This window comes from Suricata suricatta, chromosome 13, assembly GCF_006229205.1.
Source record: "Suricata suricatta isolate VVHF042 chromosome 13, meerkat_22Aug2017_6uvM2_HiC, whole genome shotgun sequence".
NCBI lineage: Eukaryota > Metazoa > Chordata > Mammalia > Carnivora > Herpestidae > Suricata > Suricata suricatta.
In genome coordinates this window covers 20,744,272-20,770,913 of record NC_043712.1, presented here as the reverse complement: position 1 = coordinate 20,770,913, position 26,642 = coordinate 20,744,272, and the positions used below count along the sequence as shown (strand labels likewise).

Genomic DNA, 26,642 nt, shown 5'->3' with positions numbered 1-26,642 from the left:
ACCGCCAGGGAGACCGAGTCACGCATGCAAAAGCAAAGGGCTTTATTATGGGCTTAGGCACGCCGGGGCCTAAACTCGGGCTCACAGACTTTACCGGCGTGGTGGATCCATGCTGAGAGCCCCAAACAAAGGGGGGGGTAGGGCTTGTATGAGTTTGGGAAGGGGGAGTTACAGGAAATTGTGACACAGGTACAGTGATCCAATCATTATTATACAATATTATTGACAGCAGGTTTAGCCAATTACAACATTTAGAGTGTTAACCAATCACAGAGTAGACCCAGGACCCAGGACCCTCACATAGGGTGTAACCAGCCTTAGGCAATAACTGATTCTATTTCTAGGCCTGCCCTTAGGAATGTTAAGGGTATTACAAGGTGGTCCCTCTTGCCCTGGGCAATGTGTGCCCTTCTATTGTCTCAAACCTGCGTCCTTACAGCTGCACAATTGAAACCTTCAACGGCAGCCGGGACACCAGGTTCGTGGCATTATTCACTGCAGGAAGCCAGTTTTTCTGAACTCGTAAGTTGAACAAAAATCTTGTGAGGTAAGGCAGGTTTGCAAGGTCTCCCACCATCAGATGGTGACCGGCATCTTCACCACTCAACCCCCCCACTCAATTTCTGCTTGAGCACCGACCCCCAAGGCGCCTGACTGACTGATATCAGGAGTGACTTGCCTTCTTATGCTAAAAATATGTGAATTGTACCTTATGAAAAAACTTGTCATAGGAGTTTCTTCTTTTGTGATTATAGGAGCAAATATCACATTTCCTGAGAAAACCTGTTTTTCTTTCCCTCAAAAACAGGCTATTGACCCCTGCTCACAAAGACCTAACTCTTGCCTTTGCTATGCTAAAAACTTTGCCTTGTACTTGAATGCTAAAGATCCCTTCCTTCCCCAGGTGATAAGCATCTAGTCACCTACTTCAATCTCTATTGGTAAAGATTATGCATGAGTCTTCTACCTATCTACGGTTCTGAGAAATTTTTACATACCAAAGAATTTGTCATCAGAAATCATTGTCTAAGGCAATTGCCACTTCTGTTTTGTATCCCATACACCTGTTTAATTAAAAAGGCTGACTCTCCAGTCAGAGCAGAGATGCCTGCTTGCAGTGTAGAGACGCCTGCCTGGTGAGCAGAAAGAAGCCAAGGCTGTCTCCCTCCCTTTCACCGGCACCGTCCATCCTTCAGGGAGCCCTGGACCTGCTGGAGCTGGACTCCGGCAATTCTCAATAGCTAAAGGGTTAAGACAACCTAAATGTCTATGGAGAAACACAATGTCGTATATTCATATAATGGAATATTGTTCAGTCTTGAAAGAAAATTCTGACTTCTGTCTCAATATCAATGAATCTTGATGACACTACGCTAAGTGAAATAGGCCACTTTTTATAGGAACAAATATTGTATGAATCCATTCATATGAGGTACTTAGAGTAGCCAAATTTACAGAGACCAAAAGTAAAAGGGTAGTTGCCTGAGGTTGAGGACAGAGGGGAACGGGGAATTTGTTTAATAGGTAGAGAGTTTCGGTTTTACAAGATGAAAACAGTTCTGTGGACGATGGTGGAGATGGGTACACAGCAATGTGAATACACTTAATGCCATTAAACTGTACATTTAAAAATGATTAAAGTCTTTTTTGTTATGTCAGTGACAAAAAAATGTAGATGCCAATTTTTCCTTTTCTTTTACCAGACAGGACTAACATAGGACTTTCCAAAACAGTTTTGGATCCTGGTGACTCTATATGGGATTAGAATTATTAATTCTATTAATATTGTTCTACTATTATTATTAGAAAGGTCCCTTAAAAAGCCTCATCCCCCCAATCCCTGAGACATAAATGGATGGGATCTCAGGAGACTCCTGAGTAGACTGGGGGGAGCCAGGGTGTGGGAAGGAGGAAGAGAGGCAAGTTGAAGGGGACACCAGTCCATGATCTCTCAGGTTTTTCCTCAGGCTGCCCTTCATTATGTCTGCTTGCAATGTAATGTTTGGGGTTTGCCCAGTGGGGGCCACTCTGAGTACAAGGCCGGAAGGAGAAGGGAACAGGGAGGCTGAGTCTCAAATATTCTGGAACTCTTCTGTCAAAATCCCTTGCTTGATCATCACACCACTGGCCAGAAGTGATGTCCTGCTTCTCCCAGAGTCTGGCTTGGGAACACCGCTAGCAGGTTTGCAAATGTTAAGTGAAGTGCTTATAGGCTTATTTCAGAAATGGCTTACATCTCCTATTGATATGAGTTTGATATAGTCTGGCATTGAACTTCTTGCTTAAAGTTTGCATTAACAGGAATGATTCTCATATTTGAAGACGCTTAAAAAGAAAACCACATGCCCAAAAGGGTGTCTGTGGTCCAACTCCCCAAATGGGGGCTTAATACCTAATCTAATTGCAGTTTCAACCTCCCCCCGAAATGTAGTCTAAATGGATCAGTTAGGAATTTTCCCAGAAGAGCTGATGAGTCCGTCACAGGAGCCCTCTCCACCACTAAAGGAAGATGAGGTAATCTGCATGGTAAGATCCCTTGCTGGTGGCTCAGCCAGTTGAACATTTGACTCTCAGTTTCCCTTCAGGGCGTGCTTTCACAGTTCAGGAGTTCGAATTGCCCACACGGGCTCCGTTTCTGACACTGTGGAGCCTGCTTGGAATTCTTTCTCTGCCTCTCCCCTTCTCATGGGCTCTCGTGCACGTGCTCTCTCTCTCTCTCTCTCTCTCTCAAAATAAATAAATAAAACTAAAAAAAAAAAAAAGCAGTCTTGCCTGCAACAATCCTGTTCTTTTACTAATAACTGTCTTGCCCCGCCCTCCTTCCCATAAACCCCTTATGCTTTGTGCAACGCCTCAGAGTTCTAGACTTGCTAGCTAGGATGCTGCCCAATTCACGAATCCTTTAATAAGGCCAATTAAATCTTCAAATTTACTTGGCTGAATTTTGTTTAACATTTTAAGTTATCCTTGAAAACTTGTGTTTGAAACAGGTAAAAGTGGGGACACCTGGGTGGCTCAGTCCCTTGAGCGTCTGGCTCTTGATTTCGGCTCAGGTCATGATCTCATATTTCGTGGGTTCAACCCCCAAGTTGGGTTCTACTCTGACAGCAAAGAGCCTGCTTGGGATTCTCTCTCTGCCTGCCCCCCCCCGCCCCCACTATGCACATGCGTGCCTGTGATCTCTCTCTCAAAATAAAGAAAAAAACAAAAGATACAGATTAAAGTGAGTCCCTCTATATCAGCCCACTGCACATCCACACACAGCTACCCCTCCCTAGCTGACCTGACATCTGAGAACGCCGGAAGGCCACCTTGACCTTGAAAGGAGCCACATTGACCTTCCCAGAACAGAGGTCTCATCTCAAGCAGATATGTGGACACTGATAATGAGGACCTGTCTCTGGAGAAATGGCCTGCTGCTGTCTCTAAGTCAGGGAAAGGTAGACTTCTCCTTCTTAGATGCTCAGACACTTCCAGACCCCTCGCTGCCTTGTAAGGAACAGCAGGATTATTCTGCCTTCTCTACCACGTCTCCTCCTCCTGCCAAACAGGCACACAGACCATACACTCACCATGGACTTAGTTCATGGAACTTGGGTAGCAAATACACTATTTGCAGCTTGCTGCACATGCTGGGCGGGAACCAGGGCTGTCTGTTGGGAGCTATTTGAACTCATGGGTAGAGTGAAAGTTCCTGGTGAGGACACGGCAAGTTTGCACGTCTCTTGCCCCAGAATAGCTCCCAAAATCTACCCTCTTGAAACTTTTCATTTCTGCTTGAGCACCAAACCTCAAAATGCTTTGCCGATTAGTGTCAGGAGCTGCCTGTCCCCCTGCCCTGTCCCTGAGGCGTGATTGCACCTGGTCAAGGAAAAGTTAAGTAAACTAGATACACCCTAATGCAACACTTAACTTTCCCCTAAGCAATTAACTGATAACTGAATACCTTCTGGGCCTGAATGCCTTTGTGAGAGTCACTACTGCGATGGAACTATGAGAGCAAGCATATCTCCTAAGAACTTGTTTTTCTGGGAACTTTCTCTTAGAGTTGTAAGCAGCCTAATGACCCTTATTCAAAAAACTGAACTTTACTAAACAATGCTGTTTGCCTCTTGGTTAAAGGTTGCTTCCTTGAGGTTAGACCTGCGGTTTTGTAAAAATACCTATGACACCATGAGTGCCTGTGGCTAAAATTGTAAAACTTATCTATTGGAAATCATTTATTGCCCTTTCTTGTCCTTGTACCTTTTGCCATAAATAAACCTTGAGAACCAGACAAGGTGGAGACGCCTGCCAGATGGGCAGGGGGGCCTGTCTGGGAATCAGAGCAAAACACAAGGCTCTCTCACTCTCTCTTTGGCCTACACCGTCATCCCTCGGGGGAACCCTGGACCTGCAGGAGCTACACTCCGGCAGCTATCAGACGCACAGCCCACCCAAAACGGCAGTGTTCTTAGAAAAGCAAAACAAGCATGGGTCAGGGGGCGTCTGGTGGACCAGTCCGTTAAGTCTCTGACTCTGCTCAGGTCATCATCTCACAGTTCATGAGTTCAAGCCTCGAATCGGGCTCTGTGCTGTGTAGAGCCTGCTTGGGATTTTCTCTCTCTCCCTCTTTTTCTGCCTCACTCTCTATCTCTCAAAATAAATAAATAAACATTAAAAAAAACAAAACCTTGGAAGATTATCCATTCCACATTGTACTTAAAAAAAAAAAAAAAACAGGGCACCTAGGTGGCTTAGTTAGTTGAGCATCCAACTTCAGCTCAAGTCATTGTCTCCCAGCTCACTGCTGTCAGTCTGTCAGCACCAAACCTGCTTCAGATCCTCTGTCCCTCTCTCTCTGCCCCTCCCTGGTTTGCACTCTCCCCCCAAATCAATAAATATTAAAAAAAAAAACATGTGTGGGAAGGGATGGCTCAGGAAATCAGGGAAGGCCCCCTGGCACTGCAGAGCCCCTTCCTCTCACACACCCCCCAACTTGCTCTCTGATGGGACTCAGGCACCCCGTGATCCCACCAGCAGAAACTGGAGGAGCAGATGTGGATTTGGGAACCAACGCCAGACACTATCAGACTGAAATTCACGTTCCAGTATTGGTCCATCCTCCCCCTGACCTCAGTGAGACTGGGGCTCTGTCACCCAGTCTGTCACACACACACACACACACACACACACACACACACACACACGTGCACGCACACACAGAGTCACCTGCTTCACTTGAGGAAGCCTCAGCTGTCGGTCTGTTTGTTCCACAAACCCGGAAAGGAAGCCTGCTGACAGCCCATTTCCGGGCCCAGGATCAGCCCCAGGACCCTGTGCAGCACCCCACAGCCCTAAGGAGAAGTGGGGCACGCCCAGCAGCAACAAATGCAATTGTGGAGGAAGCCCACAACAGATTTTGTGTGATAGAGAGCAGCTGACAGTGAGAACTGTATCACTGACCTTGGCAAATAGTGCAACCTTCAAAATATAAACACTTTATTCAACGATTTTACAATGCACTTCGCTACAAGTTTTGCCGGTTTCTTTGCTTACCCCTGTTTTTTACGTCCTAGGTCTTTCACTCTCTTCTCCCCTCCTCCTCTTTAAACTTCTGGTACATCTTTGAGCATGTCTTTTAGGAAGTTTTCCTGGATGGTCAACTTTCTGAATCTTTGCATGTCCAACTATGTCTTGATTTTGCTTTCAAAATTTCATGGTAGATTAACTGAGTATAGAATTCTGAATTCAAAATAATTAAAAGATAGTTTAATGGGGTCTGGAATTTTCCCTTGAAATTTAGCCTTCCTTAAGCTTTAGTCCTGCAGATGAGAACGCCAGGCTAATTTGGTAATCAGCTCCTTCTAGGTGACCTGTCTCCCCACATCCTGAACTTTAGGGATTTTCTCTTTCCCTTTGGAATTCAGAAATTTCATGAGGATGTAGTTTTTCATTATTCTTACCCACGACTCATTGGACCTTTTCATTTTATAGATCTAAGGCTTTCTTCGGCAGAGACATCTTTTTTCCCCCTTTAGATTTTTTGATTATTTCATTTTCTCAATTCTTTTTATGCATATCCCTTCTGGAATTTATCGTAGGCAAGTCCTAAAAGGCAATTTCTCCATGATCCACCTCCTCTTCGGCTTTATCCACTAAATGTGGGAGACCAGCCCAATCACTAATTCCACCTGAGACCCTCCTGAGATCACTCTGTTCACTAATTTGACCTTCATCTACAGCTATTCTGCTCTTCAGTCCATCTGTTGGAAAAATTTTTATAACTTTTTAAAGTAAGCTCCATGCCCAGTGTGGGGCTTAAACTCATTCCCGGAGATCAAGAGTCGCACTCTCTACCAACTGAGCCAGGCGCCCTGCTGAAATATGTTTTATTTCAGCACTCATGCTTTTAATTTCCAAGAACTCTGCTTCTTTTTTATGAAATGGTTTTTATGTCTGTAGAGGTGATATTATCTTGAATTCCCTTGAGTATGCCGACTGTTGTATTTTAAAGTTCTTTTCTTTCCTGATTAACTGTTTCGTCAGGAGGTTGTTTATTTGCTTGTAGTTCGGTGAATCTTCTGCTGGCTTTCCATGGTTGTTTCATGATTTTTGACTGTTCTTATTTTTTCCAAGGGAGTCTTCTCTATTTAGAAGTTTGAATATACTTCCTCTGCCCAGGTGAGAATTTCTGCTTGCTTGCTTGCTTTAAGAGTTAAATTTTTTTAAGTAGGCTCCATACCCAATGTGGGGCTTGAACTCATGACTCCAAGATCAAGACTTATGTGTTCTACAGACTGAGCCTGCCAGGAGCCCCAGGAATCCGTGCTCTCTTAGGAGTAAGTGGAGATTTGGTTACAGTGGTCCTAGCTCCAGTGGTCTTGGGGGTGGAAGGGGGAACCTGGGATGTGGCCACTTTCTCTGGCTCTAGTGCCTTCTCTGGGAGCCTCTCGTAGCAGGAGTCTCATCTTTTCTTTTTTTTTTTAATTTTTTAAGTGTTTATTTTTGAGAAGGGGGTGTGGGGGAGGGGCAGAGAGAGGGACCCAGAATCTGAAGCAGACCCCAGGCTCTGAGCTGTCAGCACAGAGCCTCACATGCGGCTCAAATCCATGAACCATGTGATCATGACCCGAGCGGAAGTCAGACACTTAAACTGACTGAGCCACCCAGGCACCCCCACGACTCTCTTTGGTAAGCAGTAAGCTTTCCTCCGAATTTTCACTTGAGGAAAAAACTTAAAACTCTCCAATCCTAAAGCATAGATGTTTATAGCTCATGAATTAATTACCATCTCACCATCATACCATCTCCCTGTCCCTGCTGGCTCTGCACTTGAAGTCATTCTAACTAGAAAGTTCACTTTTTTGGAGAGCCTCTCTTTCTGCTTTCATGGGGCTGTAGGTACACTGGCTCTTTCATGTTTTTACTAATCTGATCACATTTGCTTTATATTTTTCCATTAATCATCTCTACTTTGGTGCTCTGATAATTCCCTGCTTGGATTTCCAGTGCTTTCAAGTGATGCCTTTTTTTCTCCCGCACCTAAAAAAATTGAGATATAATTTACATTCAGTGAAACACGCAAATATTAAGCTTACATTTCTACTTCTAAAGGCCCCCCGGGAGTTACTTTTAGCACTTATTTGTGGGTCTTTCCCACTAGACTGTAAGTTGCTCAGCGGCATGGCAGTGCTTTGGTAAACAGCTATCTCTGTGTCTGGCGAACTCCTGGCAACCAATAAGTGTCCCACGTATTTGGGGAAGGATGGAAGGACAGGAGGAAGGAATGAAGTCAGTCACTGACAGTCCTCTGTTGCCAGGGGGTGTTAGTATTCACCTCAGCTGCACATCCTTGGAGCAAGCCAACGTGGAAAATCTTCAGATTACTCATCTCCCGACATGTCTAATTTCCTGTTCATTCAAGGGCTCAGTGGTTCCTAGACATATCCCCAGGTGACTGTCTCCCAAAGTGTCTCCAGGACTCTGAGACACCGCGCAGTGTACTGACTTGCTCATGCAATTGCTTTAAAATGGATATGAGCAAGGAACTCTGAATCTGTGCCAAAGGGGGTAATGGAAAAGAAAGCATGTATTAACCAGTTCAAAAGATTTCTTACGCTTTGATTTTCCCTGGCAGGTTTTTGGAATCAACCCTACGTACTCACAGATAATTTTTAAACCAAATTATTCTTTCTCATCACGGTAGCTACTTCTTAAACTCAGTTTGCCAATATCAGCCACAATGTTGGGTTGACAGGCTGGAAATCTTAGATGCTCACATGTCATGTGCGGTTGACACACATCACCTCAGTCACACCCACTGCACCTGCTCAAACAGGGTAACTCACCAACTCACCAGCTGCTGTTACAATTCTTCTTTCCCGGGTCCCTCTCCCTCACAGCCCTGCTGTGTACTATTGAAGAGACCTTTTGTTCAAGGAACTTTACATTATCCAAAATGTTGAAAGCAAAAGTGGAATTTTTTGGCTCCCATAACCTAAAATATTCACAGACAGATCTGACCTAAGGTTTTCACCAAACTCAAACAGTGCTTCTGGAATCCAGTTTCTTCTTCTTGCTCCTGACAATCATAACATGGTTCTTGCCATAGACATTCATAAATCGTCTCAGCTTCAAACTCAGTGGACAGAGAAGGCTTCTCTTCTCCAAGAGTGACACAAAAGTCTTGAGCTTGTTTGTGCCTGGGGACAAGTACCCATAGCTACACCAACCACACCACTGAACCGGATAACAGGGCCGACAATTAGCCCGGAGCCACCTGGGCTCACTGAGGGCGAGGCTCATCCAAATCCCAGAGACAGAGCTGGAGCGGAGTGGTTCCGGATGGAAATACAGAGGAATATTTTATCAGCAGGAAAGAGGGTGCAAGGCACACACAGCAGGTGTGATGGAGCGTACGAGCATACTGCTATTCTGAATCCCTCTCTTCTCGATTTAGTGACCATGCATTTCCACAAATCCTAACTCAGCTGGCCTCCCTTTCCATATGATATTCGAGGGTGTGGTTTTGAATCTCTTATCATTCTTAGTAACTCCTTTTGGTTTTGTTTGATTAATTGATTTTTATTTTTACATTTAAGAAGGCTCCATGCCCAAAGTGGAACCTCATCTCAAAAGATTGATCTCTCTGAGATCTCTCTGAGATCAAGAGTTTCATGTTTGGGGTTAGCCTCCGTCTTCGGCTCAGGTCATGATCTCACAGTTCGTGGGTTCGAGCCCTGCATCAGGCTCTGTGCTGACAGCTCAGAGCCTGGAGCCTGCTTCGGATTCTGTGTCTCCCTCTCTCTCTGCCCCTCCTTGCTCATGCTCTGTCTCTCTCTGTCTCAAAAATAAATAAAACATTACATTTTTTTTTTAAATAAAAAAGAGTTTCATGTTCTACTGATGGAGCCAGCCAGGTGCCCCTGTTGTTGTTGCTTTAAACTATATCTAGTTAAGGAGCTATTTATATCCAAAGTTGAACACAAGTCTCTGAGAACAGTCTGACTGGTGTAGACTCAAGTGGCTCTTCCCCCAGGCGCTAAGAGTAGACCCTTGTAAGTACACTGGAATTTTGCATAACTTAGGTATAGAACCTTAACTGCACACCCATTACACCTTACCTTTTTAGATGCAGTCCATTGCAAGCACCCTCTGATCTTTTAGAGCCTGATGACTCCTGGGGCGCCTGGGTGGCTCAGTGGGTTGAGTGTCCGATTCAGCTCAGGTCATGATCTCATGGTTCACGGGCTTGAGCTCCACCTCAGGTTCTGTGCTAACAGCTCAGAGTTTGGAGCCTGTTCTGGATTCTGTTTCTCCACCCCCGCCCCCGGAGCCCATTTCCTGCTCATACTCCATCTCTCTCTCTCTCAAAAACAAATAAACATTGGCTTTCTGGAAACCTACTCTCTACCTCCCTCAAGAATAATGAGCCTGAGGTCACCTCAGGCTAGCTTCCAGGACCTCTCTGAATGGTCTGAAAGGGGAGGTACCAGTCAAAAAGACTCCATGGCCTCCTTAAACTACACACTATATTTGTAGCCTCTGCAAAGATGTAGGAAGGACTGTGGCATATACACCAACCTAGTTTTCAAGAAGCATTCTGTCTGGCTTAAACAAAGACCTATGGGGGCCTCAAAGAGGGGCTACTGGCTGCCAAGATTAGGAAAGTTATCATTAAGAAAGCCTTCAAGCAAGACCCTAAAAGATGGGTAGGTTTTCAACAGGTAAAAATGGGATCCCAAGAGGGAACACAAGATAGAAAAGGGCTTTTCTCTAAAAAAATCTGCACATGAAAAAATTTGCTGGCGTGCCTGGGTGACTCTTGATTTCAGCTCAGGTCATGATCTCACAGTCCCTGAGACCAAGCTCTGTGTCGGGCTCTGTGCTGACCGTGTGGAGCCTGCTCTGGATTCTCTCTCTGTATCTTGGGTTCTCTCTCTCTCTCTAAATAGATAAATAAACATTTGTTTAAAAAAAGAAATTTTCTGGAGATGGAGGTATCTGATTTGTCATGGACACACAGAAGAAAGGCATAAATTAAAATGAAGCTAAAAGGAAAATCCTGCCTGTTCTCAGCCCTAAGCCTTCATGTTCTCACTTCCCTAGGAAATGTCTCCAAGCCAGGATACTCTTTAATTGTAGTGAGAGGAGCTCCCATCCTGAACCCTGTTTTTCAGAGGACCCTGCATGTTACAATCGTATTCTTAAAAATTAAAAAATTTTAAAGATTTAAAAAAATTTTTTTAATTTTTTTTTTTATTCTTGAGAGACAGAGAGCATGAATGAGGGAGGAGCAGAGAGAAAGGGAGACACAGACTCTGAAGCAGGCTCCAGGCTCTGAGCTGTCAGCACAGAGCCCAATACGGGGCTCGAACCCACGAAGGTGAGATCATGACCTGAGCTGGTCAGACGCTTAACCAACTGAGACACCCAGGTGCCCCTAAAGATTTTTTTAAAAGCAATCTCTATACTCCACATGGGGCTCAAACTTAGAACCCCAAGATCAAGAGCTGCATGCTCTACTGACTGAGCCAGTCAGGCATCCCCCAAGTTAAATTTATTAAAGTCCAAAATAGCATTTCATCATCTAATTATAAAAGTAATATATGTACAAAATTTTTAAATAATATATGTAAATTATGGATTAACAAAAAATGTTTAATATTATTTATTTTTGAGAGAGAGAGAGACAGTGCTTGAGTGGGGGAGGGGCAGAGAGAGAGAGGGAGACACAGAATCTGAAGCAGGCTCCAGGCTCTGAGCTGTCAGCACAGAGCCAGATGTGAGGCTCGAACTCACAAACTGTGAAATCATGACCTGAGCAGAAGTCTGACACTTAACCACTGAGCCACCCAGGTGCCCCTTGATTTTTTTTTTTTTAATGAACAGTCTTTATTAGACCAGGAGTCTGAGAGTCTTGAGGACTTCTGTGTGTTTGTTCATTTTCTTCTCGACCTTCTTTTAGGCCTGTCTCATTAGCCTTGTGAGCTGCTCCTCCTTGAGATAATGGATCGTGGTCTTCTTCCTCTTCTTCAGGGTGGCTGTCGTCGCCTGGTTCTTCCAGGCAGCCCTGAGAGCACATGCCTGGTTCAGGCAAACTCTCCTGCAGGCTTCCGACGTACAACCTCGAGGGAAGTAGGAATGACCCCCTGCTTCTTCTTCTTGTAGGCCAGCGGGGCCCCTGAATACCTTGAGGTGCTCAGGGCAGCCTGGCCTCAGCTGGTATTGGAGACAGCCTGCCCCAAACCTTCATAAAGAATAGCTGGAGGCAAAGAAGTGGTAGCGGCCACAGGATGGGCTGGTGATCATTCTCCTGCAGAAGGCCAGGTACTTTAAGGTGTTTCTGTAGAAAATGCCAGAAAGGTTAATGCCCTCCCAGGGAGTGATCATTGTCTCCTGGCCCCGTGGTACCTGTTTGGCCACAATAACCGCCAGGCGCCCTGGAGATCCTTGGGTCATTGACCACCGGGACCTGTCCTCTGCCATTTTCCATGGCCTCCTGGGAAAGTGGAATGTTTTAATACAGAGAAATTATAAAGGTGAAAAGAAAAGACTTGGCAAGATCATCAAAGTTATCTTATTGAAAGTCACACAAGTGCCTTCTCACTCAGGATCCTACTCTTAGCATTGGCATAAGCACTCTGTAACTCTAAGCATCCACCCCATGATCAACCCCGTCCAGACTCAGGAAGTGCTTCTCCACTTCTCATGCCCCATATTCCTGAAATAAGAGGTAGCAGCTTCCAAATGCCCTGAAAGTTTCTCACTGTATCACTGCTGACTTAAGACGCAGATACTTCAAACTACAGGAATGATTGAAATCTGAAAGTACATCCAAAGGATAGAAGACAGATTCACTACCTTATAAATCCCTTCTCTGGGATGGTACAAATGTCAGATTCTGGCACGATAAGGTATGTTTCCCAGGAGTGTTCAGTGTCCACGTTGTTGTTTTTTTCACGTTTTATCCAATTATTAGCTCTACAAGTACTCAGAGACTCCCACAGTTTTTGCAACAATTGCTCATGACAGCTGATAAACCATTTAGCAACAGTTAACAGTTCATATGACTTTTAAAGTTGTAACTATATAGATCTAGATCCAATGCATATGAAGCAGATACCAGTTCTTTATGTTGCCAACAAAATGAATACTGATGGCTAGAATTGTGAATTTTTATAAAAATATTAAATAAGATTTAATAACATCTTTAAAATTAAAAGTCAGCTTTACTTAAGTGATTTTGACTTAAATATTGATATTGTCTAATCTTAATTTGAATTTTAATTTTAACAGAGGATTTTTTTTAATGTTTTATTTATTTTTGAGACAGAGAGAGACAGAGCATGAGTGGGGAGGGGCAGAGAGAGAGGGAGACACAGAATCCGAAGCAGGCTCCAGGCTCTGAGCTAGTTGTCAGCACAGAGCCCAATGCAGGGCTCGAACCCACGAATGTGAGATCATGACCTGAGCCGAAGTAGGACGCTTAACCAACTGAGCCACCCAGGCGCCCCTAACAGAGGATTTTAATGTAACATACATTCAAATGCTGTACCCTGTGAACGCAATTAAAAAAAGAGTTTTAATCCTCAAGGATTAAATCTGGCCCACCACCTGTTTTTGTTCTGTAAATAAACTTTTATTGGAACACAGCTATACTGCTCATTGTTTACATGTTGTCTGTGGCTGCTTTCATGTTGCAGTGACAGAGCTGAGTAGTTTTCACAGAAACCATATGGCCACAAAACCTAGAATTTTTACCATCTAGTCATTCATAGAAAAAGTTTGCCAATCTCTGCTTTGGATGATGATTGCCAAATGAATACAAATTATGTGAAAATCTCTAATATATCAACACAGTTTTGCTGAAATGAATTTTAAAAATTTATGGAATATATATATACAAATGATAAATTATGAATGTCTTTATTTTATTACTTATCCAGACATCACCGGCTTCTCAGCAGAACACCCAGACGTGTGTGATATTGGTAGTCCTCTTTAAGACCCTGCCAACTTTCAACTGCATAAAAGCCAGAGCTTTTCACATATTTTTCAATTTTCTATTTAGGAAGGTATGTTTTTCCACATGAGGTATGTGTCCTCTTGCCCTGGGCTCTGCGAATACAGGGGCAGGCTTGCCAGAGTGTACTTTGAAATGTACCCAGTTCTGCCATATTGGAGGCTGAGCCTGGTTGCCGGAGCGTGGGAGATGGCCCCCTCCCTGTGCCTTTGCTGGGAGTTTGTACCGAGAGCGCGACCCCAGAACTGCAGCACACCTCGCCCGTGCCCTGCTTCGAGATGGGTGGCCGTTAAGACATGTGGACAGACTCTGTTCTCCCCAGAAGGACTCGTCCCTCTGCAGTTGACCTGGAGTGTGGTCTAGAGAAGATGATTCACCTGCAGATAATTTAGAATGCTCCGTGGTTTGTGCTCTGATGGAGAAAAGAAATCCCTCTGCAGTCGACCAGATGGGACCCGCTTTGTCCCGGAAGCCCATGTGGCTCTCCAGGCCAGGCGTGTGGGAGGCTCTGGCGGGGGAAGCGCTCCAGAGGGCGGGGTCAGGGCCGAAACAGCTCTGCCACCCACACAGGCTGCCCTGCATTTCCTTCCACGGCTACGGTCTCCTGGCCGCTGGCCAAGCTCTCCTCTGCCGGCCCAGCAGATCCTCCCTGCCAGCAATGCTCTGGGGGCCCGCAGGGGCTGTGCGACTCCACACTGAGGCTGACGCTCAGGGCGCATCGCCGCTGCTGCTGGGGGAGGCAACCATTCAGGAAATGTTGGCAAACTTTTCCTTAACTGTTGCCAGATCTAGCAAATAAAAGTCCCAGATGCCCAGTTAAATCTGATTCATAAACGACAAATGCTGTTTCATTATAAGTATGTCCCATACAATAGTATTATATATCAAAAGTATGTGCCACTTCTCAGACAAGGCGTTTAAGAATTGGGGCATTCGAGAGTCATTGCTCTTCTCCTGCTGAGGAGACTTTGGAGGTTATGTGACTTAGATGATACGCTAGAGGATGGGAGGGGCGCCTGGGTGGTTCAGTCGGTTAAGCATCTGACTTCAGCTCAGGTCCTGATCTCTCAGTTCATGAGCTCAAGCCCCACATCAGGCTTTCTGCTGTCAGCACAGATCCTGCTTTGGATCTTCTGTTCCCCTCCCCCTCCCCCTCCCTGCTCACGCTTTCTCTCAAAAATAAACATTAAAAAAAATATATATATAATATATATATATATTTATATAGACAGATATAGGTAGATATATATAGAGGATGGTTGTCTAACTTGTAGAAATGTACTTTTATTCATAGCTGGAAAGTTGTTACCACAGCATCACCTAGACCCTTGTGACTGTTGTATCATTCAAGACGCTGCCCAGACATCACTCTGGCTCCCTCCTCTTCCATTGTGCTCTTCTCATGTTTTATGAACCCCTCGCGGGGCGCCTGGGTGGCTCATTCGGTTAAGGGTCGGACTTCGGCTCAAGTCATGATCTCATGGTTTGTGGGTTCGAGCCCCACGTCAGGCTCTGTGCTGACAGCTAGCTCAGAGCCTTGAGCCTGCTTCAGATTCTGTGTCTCCCTCTCTCTCTCTCTCACCTTCCCCTGCTCACGCTGTCTCTCTCTCTCTCTCTAAAATAAATAAAAATATTTAAAAATTTTATGAACCCCTCGCTTCCAATGCTTAATAAATGTCTGCTTAGTTCTCTCTCTCCCTCTAACCAGGGCACAAGAGCCTTCCCTTATTGGACTTTGTGATCACAGGATCTGACACAGGAAGTGCTTTAGTGTGTCCTGAATGAACGAATGGCCAGGAGTTCTCCTCAAATTTGTCTTGGTATCACCAAGAACATTACCTCTTTAGGTTTTATCTCCATTATTCCTTAAGTAAAGGACCACCTCTCTTTAACTAGGTTCGCAATCTTGGGAAGTTACATGTAGCTGGGTTACTTATATAGTGACTGGTCATTAGAAGAACAGGAGACTGTAGGTGATGACATTCACTCTTGGCCACAAATTAAAAGAGAAACATGACAATGACATTTCCACTGTGAGAGAAAAGGTCACCTGGCATTCAGAAGCCCTAATTGCAAGGCTGTGTTTACATTCTAATCATCTATATTTTCAGGAGATGTCATTGCTACTGATGCAGAAAGGCTGGGGCCCACAGTCTGCTTAAAAGAAAAAAGGAATTGCTATTTCCCTAGAAATTTAGATCAGTGATTCTCAACCAGGCAGTGGGAAGGGTGCATGCATATCAGAATCTCAGAATGGGGAAAAACATAAAAAATACTTTGATTCTGGGGCGCCTGGGTGGCTCATGTGTTAAGCGTCCAACTTCGGATCAGGTCATGATCTCGCAGTTCGACGGTTCGAACCCCATGTGAGGCTCTGTGTTGACAGACAGCTCAGAGCCTGGAGCCTGCTTTGGATTCTCTGCCCCTCCCCTGCTTGTGCTCTCTCACTCTCTCTCTCTAAAATATATACACATTAAAAATAATTTTTAAAAATAAAAAAATTTTGATTCTATTGTGAAAATTCATTTTTTAATACAAAACACAGAGAGATTCGAGTGTGACCCTCTAGGCTGCGAGGCATGTGGAGACTATGGAAGGGAAGCAGTCAGAACAGTCTGCAGAACCGAGGCAGCATCCGGACCCATCTGACAGCCGAAGGGTGTCATTCGTGCTGCGCGCTCGGTGCCATCTGTGATGTGCTACAGTTCCCACTGCAACACAAAGTCAGTATTCTTTGTTTTCAGGGGAGTGGAGGTTTTTCTTTTAAAGCCAGTTTTGATTTGGAGTTCTTAGAATGTGGCAAAGAAAAAAAAAGAGGGGGCTTTGATGAGGATAGAGAGATGAAGAAGCACAGGCAATTCTGCTTGGAGGTTTGCCTGTGAAGGGGAAGAGGAGAGAGAGAAGGGTAAGCAAGGGAGCTTTGGGAGTTTTATTTCCTTGTTTTAAGATTGGAGAGACTTGGAACACTAAAAAAAATTTTTTTTAATGTTTATTTTTGAGAGAGAGAAACAGAGCATGAGTCTCCAGAGGAGGGGCAGAGAGAGAGAGAGAGAGAGAAACAGAAACTGAAGCAGGCTTCAGGCTCTGAGCTGTCAGCACGGAGCCCAATGCTGGGCCCAAACCACCAACCAGGAGATCATAACCTGAGCTGAAGTCAGACTCTTAACCGATTGAGCCACCCAGGTGTCCCGAGACTTGAGCACTTTTTAAAGGCTGATAGGAGAATCCAGTACAGGGGATGAGGTGGAAGAAGCAGGAGAGAACCGAGAATGGATACAGATAATAGACAGTGGATAGAGTAAGATCTCGGGGAAGGGGCAGGGATGAAGAAATTGAACAGATGAGGGAAAGAGGTTAAGAGGGACAAAGAATTAGGACGTCTGCGTGGCTCAGTCGGTTAAGCGTCCAACTTCAGCTCAGGTCATGATCTCACAGTTTGGTTTGGTTTGTGAGTTCGAGCCCCGCATGGGGCTCTCTGATGTCAGCACAGAGCCTCTGTCTCCCCCTCTCGCCCCTCCCTTGTCTTCCCTTGTCTCCCTCAAAACACACACACACACACCACACACACACACACACACACACACACACAGACAAATAATTGGTTTGAGAGTCCCTGGTGGCTGCTGGGGACTGCAGGTCATCATGGTAATCAGGGGGTAGGTAAAAAAAACTGGATTTATTTGCCTATTTTTATGAATATCTGAATACCAATGCTAAGTTTGTACAAATTTCTGCAGTTCCATACTGAAGTTTGTGGGTGGCCAAAGAAATTCACTTGGCTAAATTTGGAAACTATTATCCTACTTCAGGGTGAAGCTAACATTTTCAAACTTTTCAAAAATGGCTAGCTTGCAACTGAGCTTGTTTTGTTTGGAATACAGAATTGAAGCCCTGAAGACACTGACTGTGAGCTATAAAGGCTTAGATACCAACCTTGTTCATTCCGTTAGGCATGTGTTACAAAAATCCATTTCTAGATTATTCCAGTTGATACCAGAATGCCTTTTTATTTGTGCATCTTGATGATGTTCTAAAGGACAAGGATTTTGAAAGTGGTTTCCAAGAAAAACAAATTCCAACCTCATTCTAGTCCAGCTGCAGGATACACTCAGGCTAACTTTTCCTTGTGTGCGGGGAGGTAGACCCAAATTTCCTTTCTGAAACTCGGGGTGGGGGAGGGAAATTCTTCCTTCCTGATTTTCAGTCTTTGCCAGAAAATACCGCAAGAATGGCTTAAGTGATAAAGCGTTGAGTCAGCTACATAAGAAAACATTTAGAAAAGCACGCTGGAGAATTTAGGGATGAACTAGTTCCGCTTATCGTAAAGAAGCGACCGATTTTGTATGCCACTGTATCATTTCCATCAACGTACGAGGCCAGGCTGATTTGTCTGCACCTCTGGCCACATAAACCAAACAGCGGCAGGCTGTGCCTTCCATCCTACCTAAGATGCAAGACTTGTTCTGGGAGCCTGTACACTCAGTGCTCACATTGATACTACCTTACTAAGACCAAAAACAGACGTTTTTAAAGACCAAATTATATTTGTTCTCAAAGGTTGCCATTGCTTTGTTTTTAGCCATGATGTTTACATTAGTATAAACTGTCTAATGAGCCTAAAGGGTGGTGGTGGGGTTGTAAGCTTATCAAAGGAGAATAAAGAATTGAGGGGAAACTGCTCTAAATAGAAAAAAATAGTGCCAAGAATACCCGCAGAGGTTCTCCTATGCTGACAGCGCCTCCCTTAATTTCACAACGCAGACTACTAACCACTATACGATCACGGCAACGCCTCCCTTAATTTCAAATTCCTGGCCTCGTTGGAGGGAGTATCTGGTTCTATGAGAAGGGTGACTTTAGGAGAAGAAACACTTTAATTTTTTTTAATGTTTTTTATTTATTTTTAATACAGAGAGAGACAGAGCATGAAAGGGGAAGGGTCAGAGAGAGAGGGAGACACAGAATCAGAAGCAGGCTCCAAGCTCTGAGCTAGCTGTCAGCACAGAGCCCGACGCGGGGCCCGAACCCACGAACGTGAGATCTGACCTGAGCCGAAGCCGGAGGCCCAACCGACTGAGCCACCCAGGCGCCCCTAGGAGAAGAAACACTTTAGGGTGGAGATGTTTTAGATATCGGGCTTTGGGTCTGAGATAGATGGCCAAGGTTTCCCTTGTCCATCTCACCCTTTTATGCCCACTGAGATCATTAATTCCAGAAGACTCGCCAGATCTTTTGTGGATTGCCTGGTGTCCGAGTAGGAACATGGTGAATCAGGAAGCTTTCTCTAGTTTTGTGCTAATTTCCATCATTTTCTGGCCAAACCACTGTTTACCTGACATTTCTGTCAGATGATGGAGTAATATTAGGTCCCACCTCCCCAGTTTAAGACATCTTTGGCTTCTTCCAAACACCTAGCTAAGATGATTAGCTCTTATGGCAGAGACAAAGGAACATAGCAATCTTTCTCTTCAACTGGATTTTCTAGCTTCATCCTTGTATTTAGGATCTCAGGGAAGGGGGGAATATCTATTCACTGGAGGTTAATGTAGAACTTCTGGATCATTTCCTGGACTGTTGGATGACTGTTCAATAATAGGTAACTTTCGATAATATTTACTGTATTGCAGGCACTTTCCTAAGTACTTTATAAATAGTAACTCATTGATGCCTCACAACAACCGTATGAGAAAGGTATTATTATCCTCCTCATTTCCTTTTTAAGTGAGCTCTACACTCAGCGTGGGGCTTGCGCTCACAACCCTGAGATGGGGGTCGCATGCTGTACCAACTGAGCTGGCCAGGTTCCTCTATCATCTTCATCTTATAGAGAGGCAACCAAAGGACCAAGGACAATGGACTGAACTGTGTTCCCCAAAACTCACATGTTGAAGCCCTAACCACCAATGTGACTGTATATGGAGATGGGGGTCTTCAAGGAGTAGATGAAGGTTAAATGAGGTCATGAGGGCAGGGCCCTAACCCAACAGGACTGGTGTCCTTCTAAGAGGAACAAGACGAAGAGCCATGAGGCATACATACCCACAGAGGAGAGGCCCGTGAGATCACAGCAGGGGGATGACTGTCTGCAAGCCAAGGGGAGAGGCCTCAGGAGAAACAATCTGCTGACAACTTGACCTGGGACTTCCAGCTTCCAGTACGGGAAGAAGATTAATCGCTGTTGTTTAAACCGCCTAGTCTGTGGTATTTTGTTGCAGCAGCTAGCAAACTAATATACCAAGAAACTAAGAAATTTGCCCAGGATCACACAGCTCTTCAATGGTAGAGCTAAGATTTGAACCCGGCATAGTCTGGCTTCAGAAATCAAACTCTCAACCTCCTTCTGTCTTCATCCAATGAATTAATGCCACACTTCTCAACAGAAATATAAAGTAAGCCACAAGTTTGAGCCTCACGTGTAATTCACAATTTTCTAGCAGTCACATTTAAAAAACAGATTAAATTAATTTTAATAATGTGTTTTATTCAACCCAATGTACCAAAGTATTATTTTAGCATGTAATCAATAGGAAGTTATTAATGAGATAGCACCACTCTTCTTTTGTACCAAGTCTTCTAAATCGAGGGTTTATTTTATACTTAGAGGATATCTCAATTTGGACTAGTCACATTTCAAATAAGCCACACATGGCTGGTGGCCACCATACTGGACAGCATAGGACGAAAGCGTTCATGGCTCTCCACTGTGCACAAGATAAAGTCAAGAGCCCACCATGTTTCTAGTTTCATGTCCTTCCAAGTTGTAGACTTTTTAAGCTCCTAAAATCGGCAGTACTTAAATGTTAGCTTTCCAATCACCCCATGCTGCTTTTCAGCTTGATGTCATGCTCTCCCCATTGTCTGGATGCCCTTCTTCTCGTCCATCTGGCTTTTTCCTGCCTCGTGTAGATGCCCTGTCTTCTCTCCTCCAGGAAGCCTTTCCTACAGTCCACACTGAATTGGATGCTTTTTCTTCTTCTTCTTCTTTTTAAGGTTTATTTATTTATTTTGAGAGAGAGAAGGCATGTGAGAGTGTGCACAAGTGGGGAAGGGGTAAAGAGAGAGAATCCCAACCAGGTTCAGTGAGTTCAGTACAGGGAACTCACAAACCATGAGATAATGACCTGAGCTGAAATCAAGAGTTGGACAGTTAACGGACTGAGCCACCCAGGTGCCCTGGCTACCTCTTCTATGTGTTTCCTCATAACATTTCGTCCTAATTCATCTTGACATTTAGCTCTTCTTATTATACTTATTTGTATATGTGTCTGCCTCCCTGATTATACTGTGAGCTCATAGCAGATGTTTTATTTATCTCTGTGCCCAGCACAGAATCTGACACATAACAGGCAACAATAAACATATGTGGAGTTAAACTGAACTTAATACACATGCTTTGGCATACAAGATTCGTCATCCTGGTTGACCAAAATTTCCCCAAAACATGAGGAAACCAGGCACAGGCCTCCTGGGGGGAAATATAGGTGGGCACCAGAGCTACCAAGGGGTAAATATGAGTGTGTGGTGTGCAGTGTCTCTATAATCTTCATAAGACTCCTTAAGTAAACATATAATCAAAGTAAAATCAAATTTTCTATGCAAAAACAGTGTGAATAGTCAGCTTTTCAAATTTCACCAACAGACCATTGAGAAGCCAAAGCTAGTTTATTGCTCACATGAGTAAACTTTGAAAAAGTTTTGGCAGTGTCTCAGCTGTGGTCTCAGATGGAGGGAGTAAGGTCACAACTAGGTGGAAGTTTGATTTAAGATAGTTTTTTCAAAGAAGGGGGGGCGAGGTGGGGATCTTGGTTAGGACTGGCTAAAGGTCACAACATTACAGTCCAGGACTGATAAAAATAGCAAGGTAAGGATTTTAAGGGGAAGAGTCAAGGAATCAGGGCAAAAATTAGTTTTCCACTGAAAACTTGATTAGTGTTTCTAGAAGATCTTATATGAAAAATCAAACCATTTACCTACCCAGGAGATTCCTGGAAAAATAAAAGTCACCCTAATGAAGACAGAAGGATAGCAAAGTAGGACTAATGAAGACAAAGGATTCTCTCTCAACTGACTTAACAGGATTCTGGCAAAAATTGGGCTCATGAGGACAGGCCCACGGATGAAGCCTATTTGAGAATAAGAGTTTAAAAGAGCCTGATGAGGAGTGCCTGGGTGGCTTAGTCTGACTCTTGATTTCGGCTCAGGTCATGATCTCTCTGTTCCTGGGGTCGAGTTCCATGTCTGGCCCTGCACTGACAGCACAGAGCCTGCGTGGGGTCCTCTCTCTCTCTGCTCCTCCCCGATGGGCAACTTTTCCCTCTCAAAATAAGTAAACATTAAGAAAAAAAAAAAGAGCCTGACTGAAGTTTGGTCAAGGGGAGAGTCTTTGTCTATGGGGAGCAGCCTAAGTCCTCTTGGCTTGCCTTTCCTGGCATGGGACCATTGCTTCTGAAGCCAGGGTGAAAGTGACAGGGACCCAGTATTCTCAACATGCCACACCTGGGGCAGGTCCTCCATTCTGTGAGGAGGGGCCGAGTAGAAGAAGGTCCCTACCTCTTGACCACACTTGGACTTCGCGTCAGCAAGTGGTGACAGTGGGCAGGCTGGGAAAAGGTATTGTTCTGCTGGTGGGGATGCTTGTGGTCTCAGCAGTGTGGGCGCTGGGGGCAGGTTGCCATCTTGGTTCAAAAACCACAGACTCATCTTTCTTACCATGTTTTCTTACCTAGCTGTTCTTTAGTAAATGTTTCCTTATGTGCTATTTGTCTTTAGGACCATTTCTGGAGTCCTTTTATGTTGTTGTTTTTTGTAGCTTCACATTTACTGGGGAGCGGATCAGTGGTTATCATGCCAGATGTCAGTCTTCAGAACTATTTCTTTTAAGATCTATGGTTGGCAAAGTTGTTCAAGGAGACTCAGGATGAAGGACAGTATGTATTAGATTCTAAGTGGAGATTTAATTTATGCAAGGATCTAAAATTTTGAAACCATACATAATTGATTATGTGACTAACAATCCTGTAATGTTAGAGGTTAACTTGTGGAATGGCATTAAGGGTGGGATTTAAGAAAACATATATATCCAGTAAAGGGGTGCCTGGGTGGCTCAGTGGGTTAAGTGTCTGACTTTTGATTTTGGCTCAGGTCATGATCTCATATTCATGAGATCGAGCCCCATGTCAGGCTCTGCACTAACAGCATGGAGCATGCTTGGGATTCTCTGTGAGAAGTGACAGTTTCATTTTTCAGAAATAAAATAAAAAGCTGTGCTGTCTAGTTAATAACAGGTTTACAACCTATTGGAAATATGTACAAACCTCCCTCAACAATGGAAACCCAAACCCTGAACACTTCACTTCCTGCTTCTTCTTACCCTCTTCATTTCGCAGGCTTTGTAATGAGCATGTACTAAAGAACTGAAGACTCTGCATTACCTCAAGGAATGCACATTTGTTCCAACCAGACTACCTTTTACCTTACGTGGACATAGGTGACTTTTGGCTAAGGCTGTAATCTCCTTAGTCCTCAGCCAATGAGGAATCAGGGGAGGGATCTGCCCTCTAGGAGATAAATTGTCTGCTGCAGCTGCCCTGAGTGTGCCTGTCCAGACACCTGCTCTTGCAAGAACACTGATTAAAGCCTCACTTCACTGCGCTCTGAGTCTCTGTGTCCCTGCTCTGATTGGGTCAGTGGACTTATTTTTCACATTCTCTCCGCCCCCCTCTGCCCTCCCCAGCTCACTCATACTCTCTAACAAATACATAAACTTTTTTAAAAAACACATATATATCCAGTAGAGAAGAGAACCCCAAGTGTTATGGTTTAATTGCCTGAAGACTGACTGGTTTTATATCTAAATTAGAAATCTCATTTCGGAATTCCTTTTCCCACTGATTACATGAAACATAGTTCTTTTCTACACAGCTTGTCATCCTGCCAGCTCCTTCACGGAGTTAAATAAAACTTTAACTCCTGTCTATTTTCATATGAGAATTATGTTTTTAACAATTAAAAAATTTTACTTTTAAACCTCTGCAGTCTCAATTCTGATTTTTTTTTCCCCTACACAAATAGCAAAGATCCACAGGTAGTAAGATTAAGGAATAGACAGGCTTCCTGAAACTCTGGCTCCCAAGGTCCTGAAGATTCTCTTAGCAGGGTTATAGGCTAAATTTTGCCCCCACCCCGACCCTCACTCACCCACCAAATTCATGTTAAAGTCCTCCAGTACTTCAGAGTGTGACTGTATTTGGAGATAAGGCCTTTAGAGAGAGAATTAAAGTAAAATGAGGTCAGATGGGTAGGCCCTAAACCAGTATGACTGGTGTGCTTATATAGAAAAACAGACACAGACACACAGACACATGACTGTGAGGACACGGAAGGCAGCCGTGTACAAGTCAAGGGGAAAAGAAACCAGCTACCTAATGCATTATGCAGGGGAATATTTTGGCTTCCTTGGGACTGACCAGATGTAGGAAACATATGCTTTTGGGGGACATCACTGAAGAAATTATGGCTACCCCAAATATGTATAGGTTAGAAGTAATAGTCTCAGGGCACCTGGGTGGCTCAGTCCGTTAAGCATCCGGCTTCAGTTCAGGTCATGATCTCACGGTTTGTGGGTTCAAGCCCCGTGTCGGGCTCTGTGCTCACAGTTCAGAGGCTGGAGCCTGCTTCAGATTCTGTCTCTCCCTCTCTCTCTGACCCTCCCCTGCTCAAACTGTCTCTCAAAAAAAAAAAAAAAAGAGTTTCAGTAAGGGCAGGGATCTGCAAATACTACAAATATATATACTCTAAAAGATAGTTGCGCAGTTGGGGGTTTGTCACGAAATTCCCAAAGCTCTGATGTGGAGAGCAGGTATTTTTCTAGGTTGAGGCAGGGCCCCTCACTTCCTTCTGTATTTATTCAGCTTTCTGTAGATTTCATTAATCAGCTGGCAGCTTGGTTTAGATAAGATGTTGGTCTGTAACAACCAGTTTGCAAAGTCACCAGAAACACCAGGGGTTTTATCTATAATGGTCTTAGTATTTTTAGTTCAGGAATGGAGGATGGGAACTGACCGCCAAGGGAAAGAATTTAGGGCTGGTACTACCAGAAACTCCTATCAACTGCAAGGAAATGGCAACTCTTTGTTTATTCAACATGCTGGTCTCTGTATGGGTGCTTTGTTTAAGGAAAAACTGCTACTTACTGATCAGAGGTTATCATTAGAATCCTGTAATCTCATTAATCTTCATGCCTTTATTTGTGAGAATTCAGGGTAATTAATCTAAAAAAATTTAAAAAAAAATTGAGACAGACAGAATGCGGGAGGGAGAGGGCAGAAAGGGAGACACAGAATCTGAAGTGGGCGTCTGGCTCCGAGCTGTCAGCACAGAGCCTGACGTGGGGCTCAAACTCAGGAACCATGAGATCATGACCTGAGCCGAAGTTGGACACTTAATCAACTGAGCCACCCAGGTGCCCCTATGGTAATTAATCTAAAAGGGAGCTATCTTGTCATACATAGGGCACAAAAGCAAACAATTTTGTGGCTTGAAGATCTGGGTTTTTTTAAGTAAAACATATTTATTTATTTATTTTTAAAAATAGTTTAAGATCCTTTTTTTATTTTTATTTTTTGTTTTGAAAAAAGAAAAAAAACTGAAGCCATGTTTTGAAAATATAGATACTATGCTTGTTTTGGAAAATCTGAAGCTGATAGCCACTGTTCTTGGACCCTGTTGAGAGATGTTGAAAAACACTAGATAGTATAAATCAGGTAGATTCTTCTTTTTTTATATGTACTTACTTATTTAACCAGTATTTATAAAGTACACAGGGTAGTGCAGTTGGTTCTGGACACACAATGCTGAATTTCAAAACAGCACCATGACCTTGCCTTCAAGGAGTTTATGGTCTAGTGCAAAAAACAGCTACTAACCCCAATGATCATGCGAAGACACTACTAACCAACTATGGTATGCACTCTGAAGTCACCTACTGGTGCGAGGAAGCTGTACAGATAACCAAATCAGGTTTCATCAGCCTAATTATTCTATTGCCAAAAAGGGGCCCTTGCTTTGACCTGAAAGTAGATGTAGACTACCTTTCTGTCAACACAAAGAACACAGCCTTGGAAGTCACACAAGTCACATTTTCATAATATCTAAGAACCAAGCATGCTGCTTAAGGACATAGCTGAGCGGCTATTGAAATCTGAAGAAAAACATTTCCTGATGCCCAAAGGAGGAAGGAGGAGAGAAAAATCAGTTAGAGTCTTTAGAACTAGTTTGTAAGCCAGCATCACGCAACAAAAAAAGAGACCCCAGTCCTTTACACCTTTACTATGTTCCTTGATGGCACAGCTAGAGTAACTTGAACTTTAAGCTTCCCAGCAAATATACAGGTCTATGAAATTGGTCTACATGAAGTACAGCAATAAAAGGTATTGGGGAGGGTGAGAGAATCGTTGGGATAACCTAAACCTTTTAAATTTATTTTTTATTAAATTTTTATATTTTAGAGAGCAAGCATGAGCAGGGGAGAGGGGCAGAGGGAGAGAGAGAGAATCTTAAGCAGACTCCATATTCAGCATAGGGCCCAACATGGGGCTAGGTCCCATGACCCAGAGATCATGACCTGAAAGGAAATCAAGAGTTGGACACTCAATTGACTGAGCCACCCAGATGCACAGCCCCCTTTTTAAAAATAAGCTTTTATTCCTACCTAAATAATTTTATCTCACTCATATGCAGTAGGAATCCTTAGGATAAATTAGGCAGATATACAACTATGATTAATATACCAAAAATCTTTTGCAAAAGAAACACAAAATAAAATCAAAGATAGCATAAAAATAATAAAACATTAACAAACTAAAAAACAAACTTACTTGGGAGATCATAACAACGGAAAAGCAAGTTCTTTGAAAATACTTCTGGCAAGATGGCTGAAGAAAAAGAAAGGCACAACTGAAAAAAATAGACATTAAAAAATGACTAAAATTACCAATTAGTAGACATTTAAAAGTACTATAAAATAAACAGGGGCACCTGAGCGGCTCAGTTGGTCTGACTTTTGATTTTTGTCTCTTGATTTCGGCTCAGGTCATGATCTTATGATTTATTGAGACTGAACCTCACAAGGGGCTCT

At 43.8% G+C, this 26,642-nt stretch overlaps 1 protein-coding gene across 1 annotated transcript in view; it reads right to left on the bottom strand.

Moving 5' to 3' along the window:
• The window catches only part of SUSD1 (sushi domain containing 1), a 145,648-nt gene extending 134,082 nt beyond the window's left edge, over positions 1-11,566 (bottom strand). The window contains exon 1 of the mRNA XM_029919632.1: positions 11,440-11,566. Coding sequence (XP_029775492.1) covers positions 11,440-11,566 — 127 coding nt within the window. The remainder of the gene's footprint in view (positions 1-11,439) is intronic.
• Between the last annotated feature and the right edge of the window lie 15,076 nt (positions 11,567-26,642).